Below are 22,370 nucleotides of genomic sequence, written 5' to 3' on the forward strand. Positions count from 1 at the left end.
ATCAAAGAAAGATCCTTGGCAATCTGACCTTTTGCAACCTGTGCCTTCTCCTTCACCTCCTCAAGAAGGTGCTGCGCCCTCCGCTTTGCCTCACCAATCGGCTTCTTAGCCTCTTCAACAAGCTGCCCCACATGTTCCGCTAGATTATCAACCTCCTTGTAGCGCGACTTGAAGAACGTGACCTCATCGTCGGCCCGGCCAACTGGTGACGTCGCCGACAAGGCACCAATCAAGGCTCGGATACAAGCCCGGAAAGTGGTCTACAATATAGTCAGAGGTGAAATTAACGTTAACATGGAATGGTACACACTTGGGTTCGTGTTTTCAATTGCTCCTGGTCATCAGGCACAATGGGAGCAGGTCCCTTAGGTTTGCGCGCCTTCTTCTTCTTCTTTCTCTTGGCATCGCTGGCTGCAGGACGTTCGGGCGGAGGTTGGTCCACCTTTAGATGTCGAAGAAGCGGGATCAGCTGACTCGGGCACAGTTGATCCTTGAGGAGCTGGGCGTTGCTTCTTTTCGTCGATCGGATTCGGAAGTGGCAGCATCAGGTGAAGAAGATCGTTCTGGTGAAGCTTTGCGTTTGAACAGCATGGGAGAGAATGGGATATGGAGCATAATTCATAAAATCTCAGCTAATGTAGTTTTTGCAACAAAGAGCATGAAATTGACACCGAGACATGTGTCGGCAGCATGCTGAAAATGCGGCCATCATTCTCTTTCATAAATTTCTCCGCTGACACCTCTGTGAACCTCCACAGTCATGAGGGTGGAAAGAGGTCAGCCCGCGGTAGGTGCGCGGCCAGCCACGCGGCCGGCCCGCGGTGTTCCGGCACGCCGTAGGCCATGCCCCCAGTGTTAAGGCTCTCACGACGGCTCGTGCAGCATTGAAGAACGGGGAGGACGGCGTGCCAAGAGCATGACGCAACTGCGACTCGCGCATAGTAAGGTGTGTTGCTGGGAACATAACGGTCGATTGGAACCTAATCCTACGGCAGCCGTTGGGCGAACGGAAACTCTTTCTGAGTCTTTCATGAAACACATACGTAGTCGCGACTGCTTGTACTTGTTATTTCGGAGCATTGTGAATCAATCATTTAAAAGGAAGCTATGGTACACACATACATTCACCCCCTGAGCCTTAATTATGGCGATATGAGGCCAATCATCGCATATGCCATGTTGCTGGGGCATATCACATACTGCGCGCCACCAGTCGCTAATAGGTTCGAGCCCGCTTCCCTATCGACAGTCAACAGCAGCAGCGAGACAAGAAATAGCACACCACATAAGATCCCCCGTCAGCCCGCTGCTCAGAACCGTTGAGTATCACGTCGCGTAGTTCCCTGCGCGCGTCGTCCCCGAGTTAGTCAGCCCGAACTCTTCCATGAGCACAGGCTTCTTGGTGCTGTTCATTACTGCCGCGTGGTCGTTGATCCATTGCTGGCCTCAGGCAACGTCGCCTGTGCCGGAGTGGCCCCATGCATCCTGAATGCTCATGAGCAAGAAGATTTCTGAGAAACCATCACATACCGGGTACATGTGGAACGTCCCGAAGTCGAGAGAGCTGATGAGCATGTTCGCAGCAAAGTCAACGCCTGCTGATCCCCTTTATAAAGAATTTAAAGAATTTAAGCTTCTCAATCATGTTTGAAGAAATTGACGCACTGGTAGACATAGTCGTAGTCGTGGCTTCCAGGCTGGTTGAAGAAACCCTCGTCGCCGATGGCTACGAGATGGTTCTTGTCAATACTCTTGATATACGACGATATATCAGCAGCCCATGTGGTTATTGTCGTCGTATTGCATGTTGCGGAAGCGACGCTAGAAGGACAGGTCGACGTTTGGATACGGAATATAAATCGGGACAAACCTCGTGCTTCCCGCGCATCTGGGCTCATTCGCTTCAAAAGGATGAGTACCTGAGATACGAGATTCAATGCATTCACTGACCAAGCTCCCACGCCTGCACAAGGATGAGATGGACATGCAGACAAAATGCACAAGACCATATTGCACGCACCATAATAGTCGGCTCGTTGAGGTATCTGGTCACAATCGCCTGGATGTAGCTTTTGTATGCCGCCTGAAATGGCTGACGTCAAGACGGGCTCGGACTGGTATCGAGCGGCGTACGATGGTAGTCGGGTTCGTATAAAAAGTATCGTGCGGCAGGGAGGGTACACGAGAATGGTGGGAGTGGGACTCGTGCCAGTCCCACTCCCTTCCAATCGGTGGGACTCCCGCCATCAAAGTGGGATTCATGGCTGATTGCTGTGATTGTCTCCAAGGCAGGCTGATGCAAAATCAGAGGAGGGACTTAGCCGGCGTCGCGCAGCGAGCCTCCGCGGCGAGCGGCAGCCCGCGGCAGCGTGGGGTCCGGGGCGAAGCCCTGTTCGGGGTCCGGGGTGGAAAACCCCGGCCGTCGCGGCCGGCGCCGCAAAAGAAGTTGATATTGGTGAAAACCATGTGAAAAGGGGGGAAGAGCCTGCTCCGCACAGCGGGCCCCGCGGCAAGCGGCTGCTCCCAGCAGGGTGGGTCCAGGGCAAGGCCCTGGTCGGGGTCCGGGGTGGAAAACCCCGGCCGCCCGACGATTATGATATCATGCATATGATTTGCATTGAGTCCCACTCTGATACCGCTGTCAAACAGCACTGGGAGTGGGACTGGCACGAGTCCCACTCCCACCAAACTCGTATATACTCTGCGGCAGGCCAGTCCCGAGAAGTTGATTCATATAAACATCCATTCCGCCAAAGTCCGATCACATCAGTAAAATCACATAAAAGTCTTTTAGATCTTTGGGGTCTTTGGTGAAGACCAAAAAGACCTGAAAGATCCAAAAGACTCAAAAGACACTAGGTCTTTCCAAGGCAGCGTCCTGGTCTTTGGAAAGACCTTAGATTCTTTGTAAAGACTACCATAAAGACTTGATAAAAGCCCATGAAAGCTGCTCTAGTAGTGTTCAGGATGCAATAAATGAAAGAAATATTAAATTCATAAATGACTGCATACATATCATACTACATACGACAACACATGTCCCAAGCTGTCGACTTCCCCGCCCACCCTGCGCCCAGTTTGACGCCGATTCTCACCAAAACTGCAGCGTCGAGCGCGAAGAACATGTCGCTCCCAACACTTCATGTTTCAGCCTGAACGGGCAAGCGGCTGTCTCCCGCCGCCCGCTCCCCGCCCACAGGCCTGAGCTCGGCCGGACGAGGCCAGTCGTGGCCCGCTCGTGGCCGGTTCGGCCCCAGATTTGACGCGCGGCCCGCCCATCGCATCGCATCAGCCGCGGGCGGGAAGGGTGAGGAGACGCGGCGCCGCGGAGCCTGCGACAAGGAGGGACGTGGCGGTGGGGGTGGAACATCATATAACACACGCGCTGAGCAAATTGAATTGAAAAACAAGGCGAATACACTGGCGAATACACTCACCGGAAGAAGATTGGGATTGCGGGACAACGACGGCGTTGTCTCGCTGAAGGCTTGGTCGAGCGCGGCAGATGAGCCAGAACGCCACTGTCCGCAAAACACAGCGGTCCCGACGTGCAGGCAGTCTGCGGCGGATGCGAGGACCATGGTGCTGTAGTAACATGAGTCAGGATTGGGGAAGTGTTGCTCGCTCACCGAATGTGGCCGAAAACGGCGAGGGAATGGCCCTGCTGGCCTTCTGTCACAGAGCAACAGCTGGCGATCTGTATCGCTTGCCAGCTCGGGCGACCAGGTATACAGCATATCAGTATATGCTCTCGTTCTATGGGTGGTACGCACCTTGGACTGCTCCATGTCGGTTCCTGTACTTCTTCTGGGCACCGTTCGGAGAGGGGGAGGATTGTGGAGGGAAGGAAGTAAAAAAGTAGATGTGTGACAGTGACTGCGGAGCTTCCGTGATGCTACGGACCATACCCGGCCGGTTTGTCATTGCAGCTTCGTCATCACCCTCGGCTCGGACTTAGCATATTTCATCGAGTAAACAGCCCAGGTGATGCGGAATAGAAGTTATAGAACGTTCATGTGCATGTTTATGATTGAATGTAGTATGTATTTGGTCATTTATATTATAATGGACAGTGTGCTCACTATGCTGGCAAATTGCTTAGACTTGTCCATGCATTTCAAGTTGTCTCTATGGCTCAACTTGAAGTAGAATATAAAGTTGTAAACAATGGGCTTTTATTTATACCTATCCATATACAGATATAAAGTACTTTCACAAAAAAGATTGTTCTTGAAAAAGACCAATCTCAAACAAAGACCAACCTCAAGAAAAGACTAATCTCAAAAAGACCAAAGACTCTGAAAAAAGACCAAAGATTAAGCACCAAAGACCAAAGACCAGAAAGACCTACTTTCAAAGACCAAAGACCCTCCCCAAAGACCAAAGACCAGAAAGACCTTTATGCTATTTTACTGATGCAGTTGTTCGTCAGTGCGACAATGAGGCGGATTCCGTATGCCTTTGCCGCCGCGACGAGAGAGGTGTCTTGCGCCCGAGTATCAGCTGTTGGCCAAGCGAGGAATGGGGAACACTCACCAAAAGCGCCGAGGCCATTCGCCCCGGTATTCACCGTTTCGGTCTTGCCGTTCCAGAGGTGGAAATAGATCCCGCTCGCGCTCGTCACCTCGTTAAAGCCCATCGTCCGCGTAACAGTCGCGCCAGAGTTGGCGACGTCGGCGAGTGCCTGGTTGATATCGGCCGCGTTGTATCCCAGAAGCGCGGGCGAGTACGCGTTGGAGCTTTTGGACCATAAGCTATTCTTCGGGTATAGTAACAACAAAACGAGCCCGATGACGGTGAATGGCGACCCGTTCAACATGAAGCGCGTGCCGGAGGTTTTGACGAAGCCAGTTTGGGTAAGCTGCTGACGCGCCCTGAGTCGCAGAGGAGCTTGCTTGGGTGCTCGAGCTTGATCTTTTCACCGTGGCGGCCGAGCCTGCACTGGATTTCGTTGAAGTCGTTGTGCCTTGATGGAACATTGGTAGTAATAGTCATTAGAGATGTTGCGCCACAGCCATTGAATGGCTCCAATGGCTGCATTTTTTCGCCTTTTTGGAACCAGATTTTGGGGAAGAATACATTACCTTATTATCTAGTCAACCTCAAATTTTGGTCAAGAAATAATCTCTATAAATACTGTAAGTGGCGATTTAATGAGCCATTGGAGCCATTGAATGTCTCCAATGGCCATGGCGCAACGTCTCTATTGCGGACTAGATGACTTGCTCCAGCGCAGCAAACTTTAGAGTTGAGTGAGAATAGAGTCGAATGCGACACCGGACGAACGACGCACCAGTGGCCCCAGAGTAGTTAATGCCGCCGCATTGGCCCTAGACGTCGACTGCAATGGGAGCCGATATATCGATACCCATACCAGAAGGAGAGCAAGGTTCTGTGAGCGCATAATACTACAAAGCTGGGGAGGACAACGCAACGATAATATAGGATGTCCAGCTCAGGGTCATTCTCGCGTCAGCGTCCGAGACTCTGAGTCGACGTTGGGCTGCGTTCGGTAGCCAGCATTCATGGTGCTAATAGATGTTGAGCACAATAGCGGGGGCCGTATGTCTTGCGCTGCTCCCAGTATCTGTTGTACCAAAGCGTTTGAAGGGACATGGACGTTTGCGTCAAAAGAGTAACGCGTCAATTTGATTCGAGTCACACCGCATTGCTTCTTTTCTTACGCCATGACGACGGAGGCTGTGGCACACAACGACGACGACGACGGGGGCGATGGGTGGGTCCCATAGACGCCAGTCTTCACGACACATGAAGTCCCGACTTTATGCCAGCGGGGAGGCCACTTTGTTGCTGAAACTTGGCGGAAGAAAAATTGTTTTGTGCGAGGACCTTCCCGGACACCGGCTATCTATGAAGACACCGGAGCGCCACATCGTTGACCCGCCCCCGATTTCATATCGGTCAGCTTACGCGTAAATTATCGGGGCGGTACTTAAAGTCCCACCCACTCGTCAACTCCGTGACCATAATGCCGGATTCCATCCCCCCAATAACCCTCCACTGACTGAACGGCAGCCGATCGCAGCACATCCTCTGGCTCCTCGAAAGAGCTCCACCTGTCGTACACCCTCAAGCGCCCTACGCTAGCACCCGTTCGCGCGTTGCTGGCCCAATCACTCAGCGACATCTCTGGATGGGCGCTTGACGCGACTGGCGCTCGTCTCGCAGCATCATCAACGTCCTTATTAGGCAAACGATGGACAATCACTTGGAACAAGCCCGGCAATCGTCAAACGAGTGGCACAAGCTCGTGCTCCGCCAGCCGGACGAGCAAGCGCTCCCATCGGCCGCCGTGCCAGCTGTGCATATCCGCCCACTTGTCCGCCGGAAGCACGTCCCGCACCAGCCGCACAAAGGCCGCGACGTGCATGTCAGCGTATCCCACCTCCGCTCCGCCGAGGTACCGGTCGCATCCGCGGATCACCCAGTCGTCGATGGCATCAAACGAGGCCCGGACAGCCGCCCACTGCGTGCTTTCGCGCTCGCTCCCAGGCGCGGGAAGCAGCTCCTCGAGGGACATGCCGAAGATGGCCTCGCGTGTGCCGCGCCAGTATACCGCGCTGGCCGGGTTCAGAATGCGCTCTGTCGCGGGCACGCCGAACGGGTAGACCGGTGCGAGGAGCGGCTGGAGGGCGTCTTCGACGGCACGAACAAGGGCGAAGTTGCTTGATGGCACGAGTCTAGGCTGAGACGGGTAGGTCTGGTCGAGGTAGCAGGCGATCTTGAACGAGTCTGTCACGACCGCGCCTGTCAGTCTTCGTTAGCCCCCGCGGACCGGCGAAGTCAACGACGCACCGGTAGCCTTATCGTGGATCATCGGCAGTGTGTAATGCGGCCGCCCGTCAGGCTTCATGCGCGTCGGCTGCCCGCCGAGCTCCTTAACGACGCGCTCAATGTCGGGGAACTCCACCCAGCGCGTCGTGTACGCGAGCCCCCTTGAAGTTGAGCGCGTAGCGGGTTTTCATTGTGTTCGGCGACCACGACGCTGAAACGTGGGTCGACTTGCAGGGGATGTCGTAGAAGACAATGTCTGCCATGGCCGCCACCTGCGAGGTGAGAAGAAGAGAGACGGTGCGGATGACAGGTGTGGGACTGGAATCGCCACGTCATACTTATTTGCCGTGGATGAGAATTTCGAAGTAGTTTACATGTCAAGTCCAAATGCAAAAAGACTACTAGTACAGTATCTCATTCACGGAGGTCGCATTGAGCATTTCTTTTCCAAGCCATTATTATTTGAGCTTTACACTTAGTACGAAATATACATATTTGGCAACATCACAACCAAAAGGTGGAAAAACAAACAAAAACAGATATAGTGTCAGCAAGTCTCCTTTTTCAGGCCAAACCAAGTCGCTGATTATCAAGGCTTGGCTGCGCCGAGATTCCGGATTTAAATTGCCTAACGCCGGATGACGTGGCGGAATGATGCATATGTGGTTTTGAGATTTGTGATTACACCATTACAAGTATTCCACGACGTCTTCACCGCTGTCCATGTCATCGATACTCTGCGTATGCCCTTCGCACTGCCTCATTCATCCCACCTGGAAGTCAGGAGCACCCATTCGGTCATCCAAGTAACTGCGGTAAACGTATGCCGTGTTTGTGACATAGATATCACTGATGTGACATGGTACGCGTGGCACTTTCCTTCCACTTCAATGGGCATGATGAATGGTCCGGGCGATTCCCATCGACGGGTTCTGCGCGCTTGGGACGGAGTCACGGCCCACCACCCGCCTTGCCTCTACCCACCATCTCACGTTGCCTCACTTTACCAACCCGGCATCTGCGACTTTGAATCGGATCGACGAGGGTGTCAAGCACGTCGCCGCCCGGGACGCTAATAGCCTCAGCTGCGATTCAGCCTCGGCTGTTGCGTATTCCGACTGCACCGCATTCCCACCCACCCGCCTTTCCCTCCTTTCGCCACCAGACGTCCCGCTAGACAATGGGTGGATGTGTCTCGTCGCCTGAAGGTTCCGAGCAGGACAAGCTTCTGCATCGCGCGGCGGAGAAGGAGCTGCAGATTGCGAAAGCGAAGCGCGCGCATGAATACAAGGTGCGCAGTCGTCCATTATTGCTTACTAGGCTGACGCTTACGCTGGCCTAGATTCTGCTCCTTGGCTCCGGCGAGTCAGGCAAGTCGACAGTGCAGAAGCAGATGCGGCTCATCCACAACGTGCCCTTCTCCCAAGAGGAGATCGAGCACTTCCGGCAGCTGGTTTTCGACAATCTTACGCGTGGCCTGCTCACCATCCTCGAGACCCTGCCTGAGCTGGGGCTTGTGCTCGACGTGGACGCCGGCTACAGTGCCGTCTATATGGAAAATGACCTTGAAGATCGTGGAGGCTTCGTGAAAGGCTGGGCACCTGGGGAGTGTGGTGGTTCGGGGAGCGAAGTCGCCAAAGTGTGGAGGCAAAGACAGCTCGAAGCAGATGTCCGGGACGAGAGACACGACGATGAGAACCGCAGTGAGGACAGCGTGGCCCACGACGAACAGGGAGTCCTCCCCGACAGACTGGCGGTGCGCGCATTGATACTTCTCTTCTTCTCCTTCTCACTCACAACTTGCCAAGGTCGACGTGGCGTTGATTGAGAACACTCCAGACCTGCACGACGGCCAACCATTTCCGCTGAAATATCTTGGGGTGCGTCCATCGCCTGCCAACCTTACTTGTTGCTGACGATCTCTATCTCCTTCCCTCCAGGCTGTTCTGCGTCTATGGGAAGAACCAATCATCCGCGAAGCGTGGTCTCGCGCCAATGAAGTGGCTCTACCGGAGAAGTACGTACCCCGTGTTACACTGCTGCTATTCTTGCACTGACGCCCCGACTCGAATCTTAGTCTTCCATACCTGATAGACTCCATCGCGCGTCTATTTGCCGGCGACTACGTGCCGACGGAGCAAGATATCCTGCGCACGCGAGCGCGGACAATCGGGATCACGGAGACGGTGTTTAAACTGCGGGGCGAGGAGCTAATGGTCGTCGATGTGCGTGTTCTTCTTTTCATTTTGGTTCCATCTGTTGTTCGAGAGTGGGACTGACGGTGTCTGTCAAATAGGTCGGCGGACAGAAGACCGAGCGGCGAAAATGGATCCACTGCTTCCAAGACGTCACGTCCATCTTGTTCCTCGTCAGTTTGAGTGGCTACGACCAGTGCTTGATCGAAGATCGCGGAGCAGTAAGTGGTCTGCTCTTCCCTGTCGTGATTGCCCTTGGGCGAAGCGCATGCTGATGCGCGCTACTATCAGAACCAGATGCAGGATGCCATGACTATCTGGGACTCGATATGCCATTCTAATTGGTTTAAGAAAACGTCGCTGGTCAGTACTAGCCCTTCATCTTGGCGCATCCTCACTAATCATTGATGATCAGATTCTCTTCCTGAACAAGGACGACCTCTTCCGCCAGAAGGTTCGCACGTCCCATGTCAAGACATATTTTCCCGTGCGTTTTTGCGGGCGGTCTTCCGCGGGCTTGGACGCTGACTTGGCGCGAAGGACTTCGAGGGCGAAGAGGGGTCCGCGACTGCTGGCCGGGACTACTTCAAGAAGCGGTTTGGGCGAATTGCACAAAAAGCCCAGGCGCAGAAGGCTGCTTCGGCTTCGGGTGTCGCGAGCACACGGAATCGGGAGGTATACACGCAGTACGTTGATCTCGGTTTTGTTGTCACCGTGGCCGATGCATCCCGCACCTGTAGCATAACAAACGCGACGGACACCCAACTGCTTAGGGTTGTCATGACTGCCGTCGAAGGTGCGCCCACTTTTTCGTTTCGCTGATCGCTTCGCTCATATGGTGCACAGAGTGGGGTTTCGTTGCTGTTGCGCCGATGATAACTGACGAGTCTTCCTTAGCATTGTCTTGCGGTCGAACCTGCAAGGTGCGGTCATGCTCTGACCGTATGTTCCAGTTATTTTCCATCCTTTCACAAGCCCCTCATCTATCCGGATCCGTCCTTCATTTGTTGTTGTGCCCCACCTGTAAATCGCTGTTGTATCGTGTTACATCTATATCTATATCTTATTATGACATTGTCCATACACACAAACGTGTTTCGTCTGTCGCTCTGTGCCCCCGGCTTGGGCTTGTGTCCAATATACGGAACGAATGTGATGTGATGTACAGCGGCCATCGGGTCGCTGAGAGTATGAGAAACCTTTCTTTCCACATATCCGAATCACGATGTGAAGTAGAAAGAAATTGCCCATGATCATGGCCGAAGGGAAACATATCAGCGATATACTGTAATGTTCTGTGCAAAAATGTCCAAAATCGCGTAAACTGGGGTGAGATGCAATAATCTGTCTGTGCGAGTCTCTTTCCATTTGCACATTTCGCCTGACATATTCTTAGGGATTTTTTGGAAGCAGACGATAAACCGAAAGTACATATACTTATCCCCCAACGGAAAGACTGCAAAGCAAGGGGGGTTCAAGATTCGAAACATGGATATAGGGTCGGAAAGTTTTTTTCCGACCCTCTGGGGACCCCCCCCTCCTGCCATATAAGGCAATATGTTCCCACAATTCGCGTCATGTGACCGCTGATGCGATCAAAAATTGGCATAAAAAATTCAATCTTTGAGAAACTTTTTTTTGCAAAACATTATATATATGTGCATGTGTATATGTGTAGGTATCTATGTACCTGGAACCCTCAAACACACATGGCAGGCCATATCACTGTTCAATATGTTCACCTCTCATCAATTACCTGATGATGGGCCTATGACAGATAAGGCTATCCAAGCTCATAGGCCTGAAAGGTATATAGATATAAGTATAATGGTTGTGAACCATAGAAATTAGAGTGTATATACTATATTTTCGGTGTCTTTACACCCATATAAGGCTAAAATGTTTCATATAGAAAAAGTTTTTTTTACCCCCCAGGGACCCCCTCCCCCCTACCCCATGTGCCTGATAAGAATCTTGAACCCCCCTTGCTGCAAAGGTGACCGTTATCTAATAATGCTAGAATATAAGGTCTTTGGCCCACTCTTCACTCTCTTCTAAATTCTTCTTGTGTGTCTCCCAGTTTGCTTTGAAGCAAGCCTTAGCATCTTCACCAAAGGCAATGCGGTATGGCGGGTTTTCAAGCTTACTGATGACATCATGACCCAAAATTTGTCGATTAGTTTATTTGCATCTTGGAGCAATGGGCTATCACCCCGCTGAAGACCTATGAAAGCACCCCAGACCTTTTTGATGTCTCAGATAGGTTGGGAATAACTGACTTGGAACGTACTATGGATGGATTCTTGGCATATGCCGGGTGTGGGTCCTCGCAAATAGCATTCACGGTGGTCATGTTAGCTGGGAAAACACCGTGAGCGGACAAAATGCATACGACAAATGCTTACTTTTGAACCAGCCTGGGCATAAAATCGAGATCTGTCAGAGCTTCTCCTGCATGTTTCCTGTCCCAGTTCAGCCGGAGCAATGGGGGGCGATAGAAGGATACGAACGACGCGCAATAAAATCCGGCTCTGGGGGACGTATCGACTCCCAACATAGAGCAGCAGGCCGCCCTGGGGCTGGTTTACATTGCAGAAGAAGGCCACTGCTTGCTGTGTAACGTGTGCTGCTCCCCAAAAGTTGACCTGCCTCAAATCAGATAGAACCATCGTTGACTGTGGGGAGCCTTACTTCGAACATACATCGAGCATTCTCTTCGTCAACTCTTTGTTCGTGCTTTCAACTTCATGGATAATGCTGAAGCCGGCATTGTTGAAAACCTGTGATGACGTGAGCGGACGATCGACCGTATACTTTAGGCTACGATCAACGTCTATCCGCCCAAATGCTTCCTTGGCAGCAGCAAAACCAGCTTTGATCTTATCAAGTTTGACGACATCCAGCTTGAGGACGAGCAACTGGTCTCTGGAATATTGGGAAGCAAGATCGGCAATAACTTCAGGCTTGCGGAGAGTTGCGACAACCTAAAGGGCTCTCAGTACCTGGCACCTGCCAGTGCTTGCATGATGATAGTTCCAATGATCTCCTACCTTGTTGCCATTGGCAAGGGCCTTGGTTGCCATCAAAAAGCCAAATCCCTAACATGCCTTGGATAATGCAGATGATGGAAATGGGGAACAAACACTGCTAGTACTTACCAGTGACTACAGCAAGCTTAAGATAGGTAAGCAGGAGTCGAGAAAGAGGGGGACACACTGAACCAAACACAAGAATGCATAGAGGAGAGAAGATAGCAATTGACACTGTGTTGGAGAGCCTGAATAGAAAAGAAAGAGAGAACTGGATAGCGCTGGGGAGGTAAGGGAGATAGGCAAGGAAGAGAGGCGACGATCAGTCTGTTAGCAGATGAGTACCAATGACGCCATCTTCACGTGCGACTCTCAAGGTCTCGTGATGACATGTGACATGCCCTAAGGATTTGGAAGGTAAATGGAGGGTTTATAAAAATCTTAATAAGGGTAATAAATGGGCACTCATCAACGGGTGGCTATCACCGTACTTTCGGAGCTTCTGGTGGAGTCCCCCACGGGACAGTTATAGTACGGTTTGAAGCTGTACTAAATAGCTGTCAGATTACGGCTGTGATGGCCGTTGCTATGGGTCAACAGGTAAATACAGTAAATCAAAGATTTACTTGCCAAAAAAGACTCATTTGGCACCAGATCTGTGGACAATGTCCAAGGCATCAACACGCCAACAATCAGCTAGCTGCATACCAGGCTCTGGTCTACTGTACTATTTTAATCAGGTGTCTGTGTTACACGTTACACGTGGTTGCGGCATGGACACCTGTGGCCTCTGCTCCACGTTTGCGGCTGGATTGCGATCAAAAACAGCCCTAAAAGGGCAAATTTTATTCCAGCTGATGCCGGCATTTCCTTTTATAGTAACCAGGACACCTTGTCCGGCAGACATCTTGCATTACACGTTACAGCCACAGACAGTTGATTGAAATAGTACAGTAGTTTACGAAGATGACACAAGATTGTTGCATCACACCAGGCACTGAAAGGTCAGCATGTAATATCCAGTTCAAATTGGAACAAAATCCAGGTGTTATATCCTGTACATCTTCGGACACTCCGAGATTATCCTTAGAGCGCAACAGGGTTTTTACGCGATGAAGGTATTCGAGCATTTTCTTTCAAACAGTTAATCTGCACACAGACTCTCTCGGACCTGTTTAGACTCTTGGCCCATCAACACGGATCTTTGCCCATTTGGACTTGAGCTTGTTTGCTTATATCCTTTAGGCGTTTGCCTTGTTTCCTTTGCCTCGTGTATGTCTTCTCGTTCCCCTTACTTACTATGCCTTTGTACTTATCCCGCAGGATCTCCCTGTAAGGTCATATGCCTTATGTTTACCACTTAGTATCAATACTTATACTCTACACTCCTGTACTTCAGTTTTATTATTAATGTTTCTTGCCTCGCTCTCTGCTCTCGTCCGACTCCTCCCCGTGTTCTAAGCCTTATCACCTTCGGCTTCTCCAAATGTATCCTCAGGAGTTCACGTATTTGTTCAGACTTGCTTTCGGCCTGCAAGATGTGTAGTCGCTCACTCCGATATAGTGTTGTGATAGCCACTCGGTTTTCCTCTGGACTTTCCATTACTTCCTTTTGGTTCTTGCACAGCACTTAACACCAGGGCAGTTAGCTATTTATGTGCAGAATTGGGTCTGGAAAGATGACTAACCAGTAAAATTGGGGAGAATGATTTTACAGCTATCCCGTCGCCCATCCCATACCATGCCCCCAATTAGCCATATTTACTTGCTCTATGAAGGGGGCCTGAGACCCTTTATGATTTCCTTGACAAAAAGTCTGGCTTCATTTACCCTTTTAAATTGACTTATGGAGCTCCCATACTTTTTGCAAAAGAGAAGGACAGTTCACTATGCCTATGCGTAGACTATCATGCCTAGATGGCTGTCCTCACAACACATATCACATCAATCTTTATAGTGTGGCTGGCCTGCAATCTAGTTTAACAACATTTTTTTCTCTCAATTTTCATTTCTTTTAAAAATTCATGGCAGGTGAAGCATTCTGCACTATAATGTGCACTATGCTTACTACATGGGAGAAGAGTAGGCATATTAGTGTCCTTGCGGCATAGGTGCTCCAATTTAGGAGGCTGTTTTTCTCTGTCTCTATAGATATCCTTTCCACCCACTTGACCTTTCTCCTGCCAGGCCAAGCCCATCTCTACAGTTCTTGGAGTTCTTTTTAATGTTTTTTCCTGGTTGTCAATCAGTGACTTTTGTTCTTGGTTTTTTGTTGGGGGTGGGGGAGGACATTTGCATATGGACATGTCGTGGTGCGCGAGCGTCAGGAAAGGGTGACAAAAAAACGCTGATGCTTGTTTGATTTATAGACATTGGACAGCGAGGCAGGAGTTGAACATGCCTTGAGGGTAGTGGGTGTCCACAGTGCGAGCCGCACACAATGTCCTTAATGAGTACTTACTACTCATGTATTAGTATCAGCCATAGCCCATCAGGGTTATTCAGCTCGTGTAACATTGGTATTGCCTTCAGGCTTGCCACTCTTTTTTTCTTTCAGTGCAGCATAGACAGGTGGGCTTAGGAGGAGAGAGTGGACAGTATCTGGGTTGTCTTAGGGAAGTACCATAATTCATTTAGTACAAAAAAGTGCAACACTTACCGATATATATATATAGCCAGGGTTGAACACACTGCTCTTAGGACAATATGGGTGAGTATACGAAGCTTGGCCTGGTTCGCTGCTGGGCCAAGCCCATCCCAGTTGATGAAATCTTCAGCCATTTTTTATTTGGTATTGAGAAAGACAGATCTGTAGTCGACACTATGTTTTCTGCAGGCATTAGCTGTAGGTGTGTACAAGTAGGGTAAAAAGGGTGGCAAAGGTCTTTTTGGATGGCAGGCAATAGGGATCAAACACATCTGCATAGTGGTGATTTCTGTATCCAGTGTCGTTCTCTGGTATGTGCGGCTGCTGCTGCATGGCATATAGCCTGGGTTTTCTTACCAGTTATATAAAGATTGATATTATCATTTTTCCTCTTCATTAATGCAGGTGCAGCATGGGCAGTGGGGTTAGGAGAGAGGGGACAGTTTTGGGGAGGTACTTGGCATAGCTTGAAGGCAGCCAGGGCAAAAGCTGTAAACTCTCGTAGCTCCCAATATATAGCTGGGGTTGAACACCCACCCAGTGCTATGTCAGCACTCGGCTTGGGTAGGCTGTGGGAGAGCTTGGCCCGGTTCATTGCAAGGCTAGCCAGGCCCATATCTATGCGCCATGGCACTTCTTGTCCACTTTTTCTTTTCTGCTAGGTATTGGGAAGTGTGCAGTGTGCACCTTTTCTTGGTTTTATTTTATCTTTTTGTGGGGGGGCTGGGGCAGGAAAGGAGAGGCAGTCAATGGGCTCAGAAGGGTGGCAGAAAGATGTAATGCCAGTCTCAAGTTCTTACATGGGGGTGGTGGGGGGTCGTGGGTGTACTGTGTGCGGCCCTCAGTGAGCACAGACTGCGTGTATCAGCCATCACCATTGGGCGATGGGTGATCTCCCGATGGCCGCCCTTGCAACGTGCATCATATCACATTAAGCTGTTTTTCTCCCCAGATTTCTCGTCCACCAACATGACATTTTCAGCTCTGTTTTCCAATCAATGAAGATGACCATTTGTTGGCCTGTGAGATTGTACTGCACGTACTGCTATAATATGAGCATTATTATGTTTCTAGTGTCTAGTCTTGCCCCCTGGAACGTGTAACTGCTGCCATGCTAAATGCCATGGAGCTTGGTTCACCATGGCGTATGGTCATTCTGTCTGGTCTTGCTCTGCTTTTTATTTTATTTTCATTTGGTCAGGTGTAGTGAGGGCTGGGCTGGGGGGTCAGGAGATGCAATAGTGTCTGGGCTGTGTTGCAGATGTGATATAAAGCAGTCAGTGCAAAAGCTGCACAATCTCATGGCTCCCAATATACAGCTGGGGGTGAACACCTGGGGCTATATGCACACACACTGCTGGGGTGGGCTGTGGGAGGGCTCGGTTCGCTGCGAGGCCGGTCAGCCCTGTATCTGTGTGTCATGGCATTCTTTGTCTGCCTTTTCTTGCTGCTGGCTATCTGGGAGTTTGCACATTTTTCTTGGTTTTATTATGCAGAGGGGCGGGAGCGGAGCGATGGTCATGCGCCCCGACAAGACGTGATGCCAGTCTTGAGTCATTGCATGGGACGGTGTTTGTTTGGGTGCAGCCTGGGCTGGTGGCACCAGGAGAGAGGGACAGCAATATAAGTCAGCCAGTGCAAAGATTGCAAACCACTTCTCGTGATGTGATATATATACAGCCAGGATTGAGCGCCCAGTGCTATATGAGTGATGCTGGGGAAGGTGGTGGGCACTGGGCGGTAGATACAGCACAGAGCAGGGCACGAAGCCTGGCCCGGTTCATTTCCTGGCCAGGCCTATATCTATAGCAGAGATTTTTAATGTTGTTTTGTTATGTACCATTTTTCTTTTTTTTTTGCTGGTGTCAATCTGGCCCCTGAGAGTTTGCACTGTTTCCTTGGTTGTATTGTTTTTGGGGGAGGGGGGAGGAGAGGAGAGGTGGCTGTGGATGTGCGGAAGCAGAAGCTGGGGAAAAAAAGAGGGGGAGTAACCGTCATTTTGTATAGTGGGCGGCGGGGGGTTGAATGCGCCGCAGCGCTGCGTTGGTGCACTCGGCCCTCAGTTTCGAGCCGTGAGCCCAGACCGTGTGCATCAGCCATCGCCCATCGGGTGATCTCCAGATGGCCGCCCTCGCGACGTGCATCACATCACGCATCAAGTATCACATCGATCTTCCCACAACATGGCTGGCCCGCGATCCGGCGTCAGGTACACGCCAAGCGCATGTCGCCGCATGGGCTGCGCGGCCCTTGCCTTCTCCCCCCTCCCTCCCTCGGCCTAGTTTGCTATGGGGCCGAGCCTATATCACCTATGATGATACCCTCTTTGTCCATCTTTTTTCTGCCTTTTTGGGGTGAGAGAGACTGATCTGTAGTTGGCACTGTGTTCCCTGCAGGGATTTGGCCGTGGGTATGTATGTGGACGCAGGGTCAAAAGGGTGGTAAAGTCCTTTTGTATGTCAGGCAGGGCCTGTGCAACAGTTTTTTCTTTATATTTTTTATTCATCTATTTAAAAGCAACAGTACACGTTCAAGTCAAAACTGCGAGCCATCCCAGCCTAGGGTTGCCGTTGGACACTGTCTTGGAGTGCTGTGTGGGTGAGCTCAGTTCGCGGCCGGGCCACAGCACTTACCAGTACAGTCGTTCGTTGCCTCTTTTTTTTTTTTCCCTTTTTTGTTTGTTGCAACAGATCTGGTCAATGTGGTCTGGTGTCAGGGATGGCTACGTAAGTCAGCCGGTGCAAAAATACTGCTGGCACATCTCACGAGGTATATGCAGTGTATGATTGCGATCCCTGTCTCCAGTCTTGCACCCTGGAATGTGCACATGTGGCCGCTGCTGCTGCACGGGAGATAGTGCTGCTGGCTTTGGCGAAAGCTATCGCCGTGCCACCCTGGCAATTGGTGGCAAAACATGGCAATACTGAGGGGTAAACTTGAGGAGTGGCGAATCGCCAGGCAATCGCCAGGATCAGTGGACAATGATCCAATGGAACAATGTAACTTGTACTTCCTAAATCAATGAACAATGTATTTTTTGCTGTTCCGCATGCCGTGACTGCCTGTTGACCTTTAAATTCTGTGATCCTGGTGTTCCGGCCTGTTCCAATCTGGCATCATGGCAACGCAGAACCGCGGAGGACGCAAACTCAATTCTTTCTATACCAACAATTACAAGGAGTCACGGGCACAGACCAACCACTCAAAACGAAAGTTCTTTCTATGCAACCACTGTGGCAGCGAGCTTGAGCATCGCGAGAACCGGCTTGCAGAGCATATAGCATCAATTGAACGATGCCCAGACGCACCAGCAGCAGCTCGCACCGATGCCCATATACTGATGAGGGACAAGAGGGCTGGCCAAAAGCGCGCTACCGAGGACGAGGAGCAGGATGGTGAACACTCTGGCGCACTCGTCGTTGTCCGGGACCCTGAGACGGGCAAGCCGCCCAACAAGAAACCCAAGAAATCTGCTGTGCAAGGCGATCTGGATGGCACCTTCGACAGACCGATGTCACAAGCCCAGGAGGACAACGCTAATATCAAGTTGCTTAGGGGAGTGTGGTGTTGACGGGCTGTTCGAGGAGTTGGACACAACACTAGCAGCAGAGGCTGAAACGGAAGCAGAGAAGGAGCAGTGTGACGAGCAATCAGACTCTGAGGATGAGATGCCAGAGCACCTGACCGTCACTGCTGTCGCAGCCAAGAAAAAGAAGAAAGCTGCCACGTTATCTTTGATGGGCGGCGAGATTTACAGCTTCGACTTGATCAAGGCAGCACTAGATAGTGTTGTGCCTCGCGAGGAGGTTCAAAAGGTGAATGTGGTGCGCAATGGGGCCGCTGGAGGCCCGCAGAAGTGGCAAATCTCTGATATTTTGTAATTTATTTCACTACCTAATCGGGAAATCACGTGTTATTCGCCGTTTGGCGATGGAACTTGGCGATTGGCATTTGCCATGGCGGAATGGCACTTCAATAGCAAAATCCATTTGCCATATGCACTAACGGGAGAGAGCTTGGGTCGCCACTCCGCAGGGTTGTTCAGCCTGTGCAATGGTTAGCATCTATTGCCCTTGTCCTTGCCGCCCTGTTTTGGCTACTTGGGTGCATGGGCCGGTGTCTGGGTTGTGTTGCGGATTGTGCCGTGGCCGTATGGATTTGGTCTCAACTGGCATTTGTTTAATGGTGGCCTGTGAGTACTGAGATTGCACTGCGCGGACTTCCTGTCCCGTGTGGTATCAGCACGCTTCTGGTTCTTGTGTCTAGCCTTGCTCCCTGGGTCGTGTGGCCGCTGCGGTACCGCATGGCAGGGAGCGTGGTTCGCCACTGGGCAGGGTCATTCTGCCTGCGCAATGTTGGTATCGCCTGCTTCGCCCTGCTCGCTGCCCTTTTTTCATTCATGTAGGTGCAGCATAGGTCGGGGGCCAGGAGATGGACGGTGTCTGGGATGCGACATAATTCATTTAGTGCAAAAAAAAAACTGCAAAGCCTCATGGTATATTTGGGGCAACAGTACACATTCAAGTGAACACTGCGAGCCGTCCCGGCCTGGGGTGCCGTCGGACACACCACTTGGAGCGCTGTGTGGGGAGCGCGGTTCGCGGCCGGGCCACAGCACGTACCGGTACAGCCGTTCGTTGCCCCCCCCATTTTTATTCCATTTTTGGTTGTTGCAACAGATCTGGTGACTGTAGTCTGGCGTCAGGGACGGCTTGCGGGTCAGCCGGTGCAAAAATACTGCCGACACTTCTGTATATGCAGCTGGGGGTGAACGGCCGGGGCTGTATGAGCGCTGCTAGGGGTATGGGGAACGAACAGGGAATGGGGAGCAGGGACTGGCCGGGCCCGGTTCGCTGCCGGGCCGGGTTTAGGCTGATAGGAGTATGTTCTTCCCCACTTTTTTTTTTTTCTGGTGTCGAGCTGGGAGCCTTTTTCTTGGCTTTAATCAATTTGTTTCGGGAGAGGCAGGAGAGGAGAGGCGGTCGTGTGCACCGGAATGAGCGCAAAAGGGCGGAGGGCGGCCATGGCAAAAAAAAAAAAGACGTGGTGCCTATCTCAACTTCTCTTATACGGGACGCGGCGGGGGGTCGAACGCGCCGCCCGCAGATGGGTGGTGTGTGCAAGGTGTGTGCAATGACATACGGGACGTCGGGTCCAGACCGCGTGCATCGGCATCGGCCATCAGCCAGCGGGCGATCTCCAGATGGCGGTCGTCGCGACACGTATCATGTATCACATATCACATCAATCTTCCCATGCCCATCGCCTGCGATGCGACGCGCGCCAAGCGCGTGCCCACACCGTCGTGTCGCCGCGTGGCCTGCGCGGCCCTTGCCTTCTCCCCCCTCCCTCCCCCCGTTCCCGAATTCGTGCGCCCGGTGCGCTGGTGTTGCGGGTCGACGACTTTTTATCTTCTTTTTCGTTTCTTTCCTCTTCTTTGTTTGGTCGTAGAGATGACTGGGCCCGACCTCCTGTACGCCCCCTCCCTCCTCCCAGGCATGGTGCTGACGGGCCCAGGTTCGGCCCCCTGCTCCTCGGCGCGCTCTTTGCGGTGCTCCTCTTCGGCGTGCTCGCGGCGCAGGCGCTCACGTTCTTCCTCCGCTCCGCCGCCGCCCCCGGTGCGCGCGGGACGACGGCGCTGGTGGTGTACCTGCTGGCCGCGGCGGCGGCGGCGCTGGTGGTCGAGGCGGGGAGCGTGTACGAGCCGCTCGTGGCGCGGTACGGTGCGTCTTGTCTTTCGTGTTCCCGTCGAAAGAAAAGAAGGTGCTGAAGAGGCGCAGGGACGATCGCGGCGGCGACCCAGATTCCTACACGTACGTCCCCCACGGCCATGGGAGTGCATGACCCCGGCTGACGCCCGCAGTCCTCCCCGGCACGCCGCTCCTCGCCGTGCTCATCGCCCTCCCGGTGCAGCTCTTCGCCGCCGCGCGGGTGCACGCGCTCACCAAGGCGCGCGTCGCCCCCGCGGGCATCGCGCTGCTCTCGCTCGTGGCTGCCGGTGCGTCGCCCCGCCTTCCTCTACACAACAAGACTGACACTACCGGGCAACACAGGCGCGGGCCTCGCGTTCGGCGCGTCCCTCCTCCACGCCTCCCTTTTCGCCGACCTCGCCGCCGCCGCCACGCGCGTCCCCGCGGCGGTGTGGCTCGGCGCGGGCGCGGCATGCGACGTCCTGCTCGCCGGCGCGCTCGCGCACGCGCTCCTCACGCGCACCCCCCATGCTGGGTATGCCGCCGTCGCCGTCCAGGCCGGCGCGCCGACGGCCCTCATGGCGGTGCTCGATCTGGTGCTGGGCGTGGCGTCTCCGGTGCGTGCCTGTGTTGAGTAAGGGGTGTAGAGCTGATGGCGTAGTAGAAGACGGCGCTCCGCTTCGCGGCGGCGTTTCCCCGCCCGATGCTCTACGTGTGCTCGCTCCTGGCGTTGTACGTACTACCCTCTCTTCTTCGTCTACGTGTGCTGACGATGGCAGGCTCAACGCGCGCCCGCGCGCGGCCCCCGCCGACACCGAGACCGCGCCGCGCACGCTCAGCTTCTCCGAGAAGCCGCGCTCCGCCGGCAGCACCTCCTCCGGCTCCAGCTCCAGCAAGGCCGGCACGCTCGTCTACCTCCACGCGGAGACGTTCTCGCCCGAGGCCGAGGCCGCCACGCCGTCCACGACGAGGGACGACGGCTACGCGTCGTTCTACAGCTACGACGGGCCGCGCACCGCCGCCGCGGGGCACAAGGTCAAGCGGTCCACCGAGAGCGCCGGCGCCGCGACGAGCCGCGGGCCGACGCCCACCCCGAGCCGGCGCGGCAGCACGGTCACGCTCGCGCCCGCCCCGCCGCCGAAGCGCCGCTCGCAGCTGCCCGCCGGCTACACGCCCGCGCCCGCGTCCGCGTCGCCGTCGCCGCCGAACGCGTCCCGCCGCGGCACCCCCACGCCCGAGCTCTCCGCCGCTGCCGGGCCGGCGTACCCCGCCGACGCGGGGCTTCCGCCGCACGCGCAGTTCCCCGCCGTCCCCGGCCCGCCGCAGTTCCCGCCCGCCGCCCTCTCGCCGCTCCGCACCAAGGTGGCCCTCCCCACCGCCCCCCGGATCACGATCCCCCGCGCAACTGGCGCTCCCGGGCAGCGCTGGCAGTGGGCCGACGCGTCGCCGCTCAGCGCCGGCGCACGCACCACCAACGCCAACGGCGCCGGCGCGTACGCGCACCGCAGCGGCGCGCGCTCGCACGACCTGCGCCGGCAGCTCGCCGCGTCGCCTCCAGCGGTGCACCCCGCGCCCGCGCCGGGCCGGGTGCGCGCGGCGTCGAGCACGTCCCCCGCCGGGGCCGGCCTGCAGCCCCAACAGCAGCGCCAAGAGGAGGAGGCGCGCTCGCCCGCGCCGTCGTTCAGCTTCGCGGAGACGATGCTCGCGCCCGCGTCGGACGACGAGGACGCGGACGACGAGCCGGCGGCGACGCCGCGGGCCGCGGCCGCCGGGGCGAAGAGGGGGTAGGCAGGTGATGGCGAAGAGGTAGACACGTAGTACGTATACGTAGGGACGGAGAGAAAGAACGAACACGCGTGTCTTGCCCTGTATCAGAAGAGATCCCCAGTGCAGAATTCTGTTTATCGCGTACCCGTCCACGGCTGGTCCACGGGCATCCACACTCGCGGTTTCGGAACCTCTCCCCAGGTATCATTATGCGTGTGCGCCACCCCGCTGCGATAGCTATCCACGA

The 22,370-nt window shown here is 53.8% G+C and overlaps 4 protein-coding genes across 4 annotated transcripts; 1 reads left to right on the forward strand and 3 right to left on the reverse strand.

Annotated features, from left to right (window-relative positions):
• Positions 1 to 1,446: 1,446 nt before the first annotated feature.
• MIND_00914100 (Glycoside hydrolase family 5 protein) lies at positions 1,447 to 2,023 on the reverse strand (the record flags this gene model as incomplete). The annotated part of the gene is made up of 6 exons (XM_037365777.1): positions 1,447 to 1,485; positions 1,531 to 1,606; positions 1,666 to 1,821; positions 1,871 to 1,901; positions 1,951 to 1,963; positions 2,021 to 2,023. 6 exons carry the CDS (start codon positions 2,021 to 2,023, stop codon positions 1,447 to 1,449), a joined length of 318 nt encoding a protein of 105 aa, XP_037217189.1.
• Positions 2,024 to 4,399: 2,376 nt separating this feature from the next.
• Positions 4,400 to 4,819, reverse strand: MIND_00914200 (Carbohydrate-binding module family 1 protein/glycoside hydrolase family 5 protein; the record flags this gene model as incomplete). Its single annotated transcript, XM_037365778.1, has 1 exon — positions 4,400 to 4,819. The coding sequence occupies one exon, from the start codon at positions 4,817 to 4,819 to the stop codon at positions 4,400 to 4,402; it is 420 nt and encodes a 139-aa protein (XP_037217190.1).
• Positions 4,820 to 6,250: 1,431 nt separating this feature from the next.
• Positions 6,251 to 7,058, reverse strand: MIND_00914300 (uncharacterized protein; the record flags this gene model as incomplete). The annotated part of the gene is made up of 3 exons (XM_037365779.1): positions 6,251 to 6,768; positions 6,817 to 6,898; positions 6,948 to 7,058. 3 exons carry the CDS (start codon positions 7,056 to 7,058, stop codon positions 6,251 to 6,253), a joined length of 711 nt encoding a protein of 236 aa, XP_037217191.1.
• A 12,863-nt stretch (positions 7,059 to 19,921) lies between these two features.
• Positions 19,922 to 22,144, forward strand: MIND_00914500 (uncharacterized protein; the record flags this gene model as incomplete). The annotated part of the gene is made up of 7 exons (XM_037365780.1): positions 19,922 to 20,139; positions 20,184 to 20,389; positions 20,447 to 20,479; positions 20,530 to 20,664; positions 20,720 to 20,973; positions 21,021 to 21,088; positions 21,136 to 22,144. 7 exons carry the CDS (start codon positions 19,922 to 19,924, stop codon positions 22,142 to 22,144), a joined length of 1,923 nt encoding a protein of 640 aa, XP_037217192.1.
• Positions 22,145 to 22,370: the final 226 nt, after the last annotated feature.

The sequence above is a fragment of the Mycena indigotica genome (genome assembly GCF_014461135.1).
Source record: "Mycena indigotica strain 171206Taipei chromosome Unknown Mind.scaff0008, whole genome shotgun sequence".
NCBI classification, from domain to species: Eukaryota; Fungi; Basidiomycota; class Agaricomycetes; order Agaricales; family Mycenaceae; genus Mycena; species Mycena indigotica.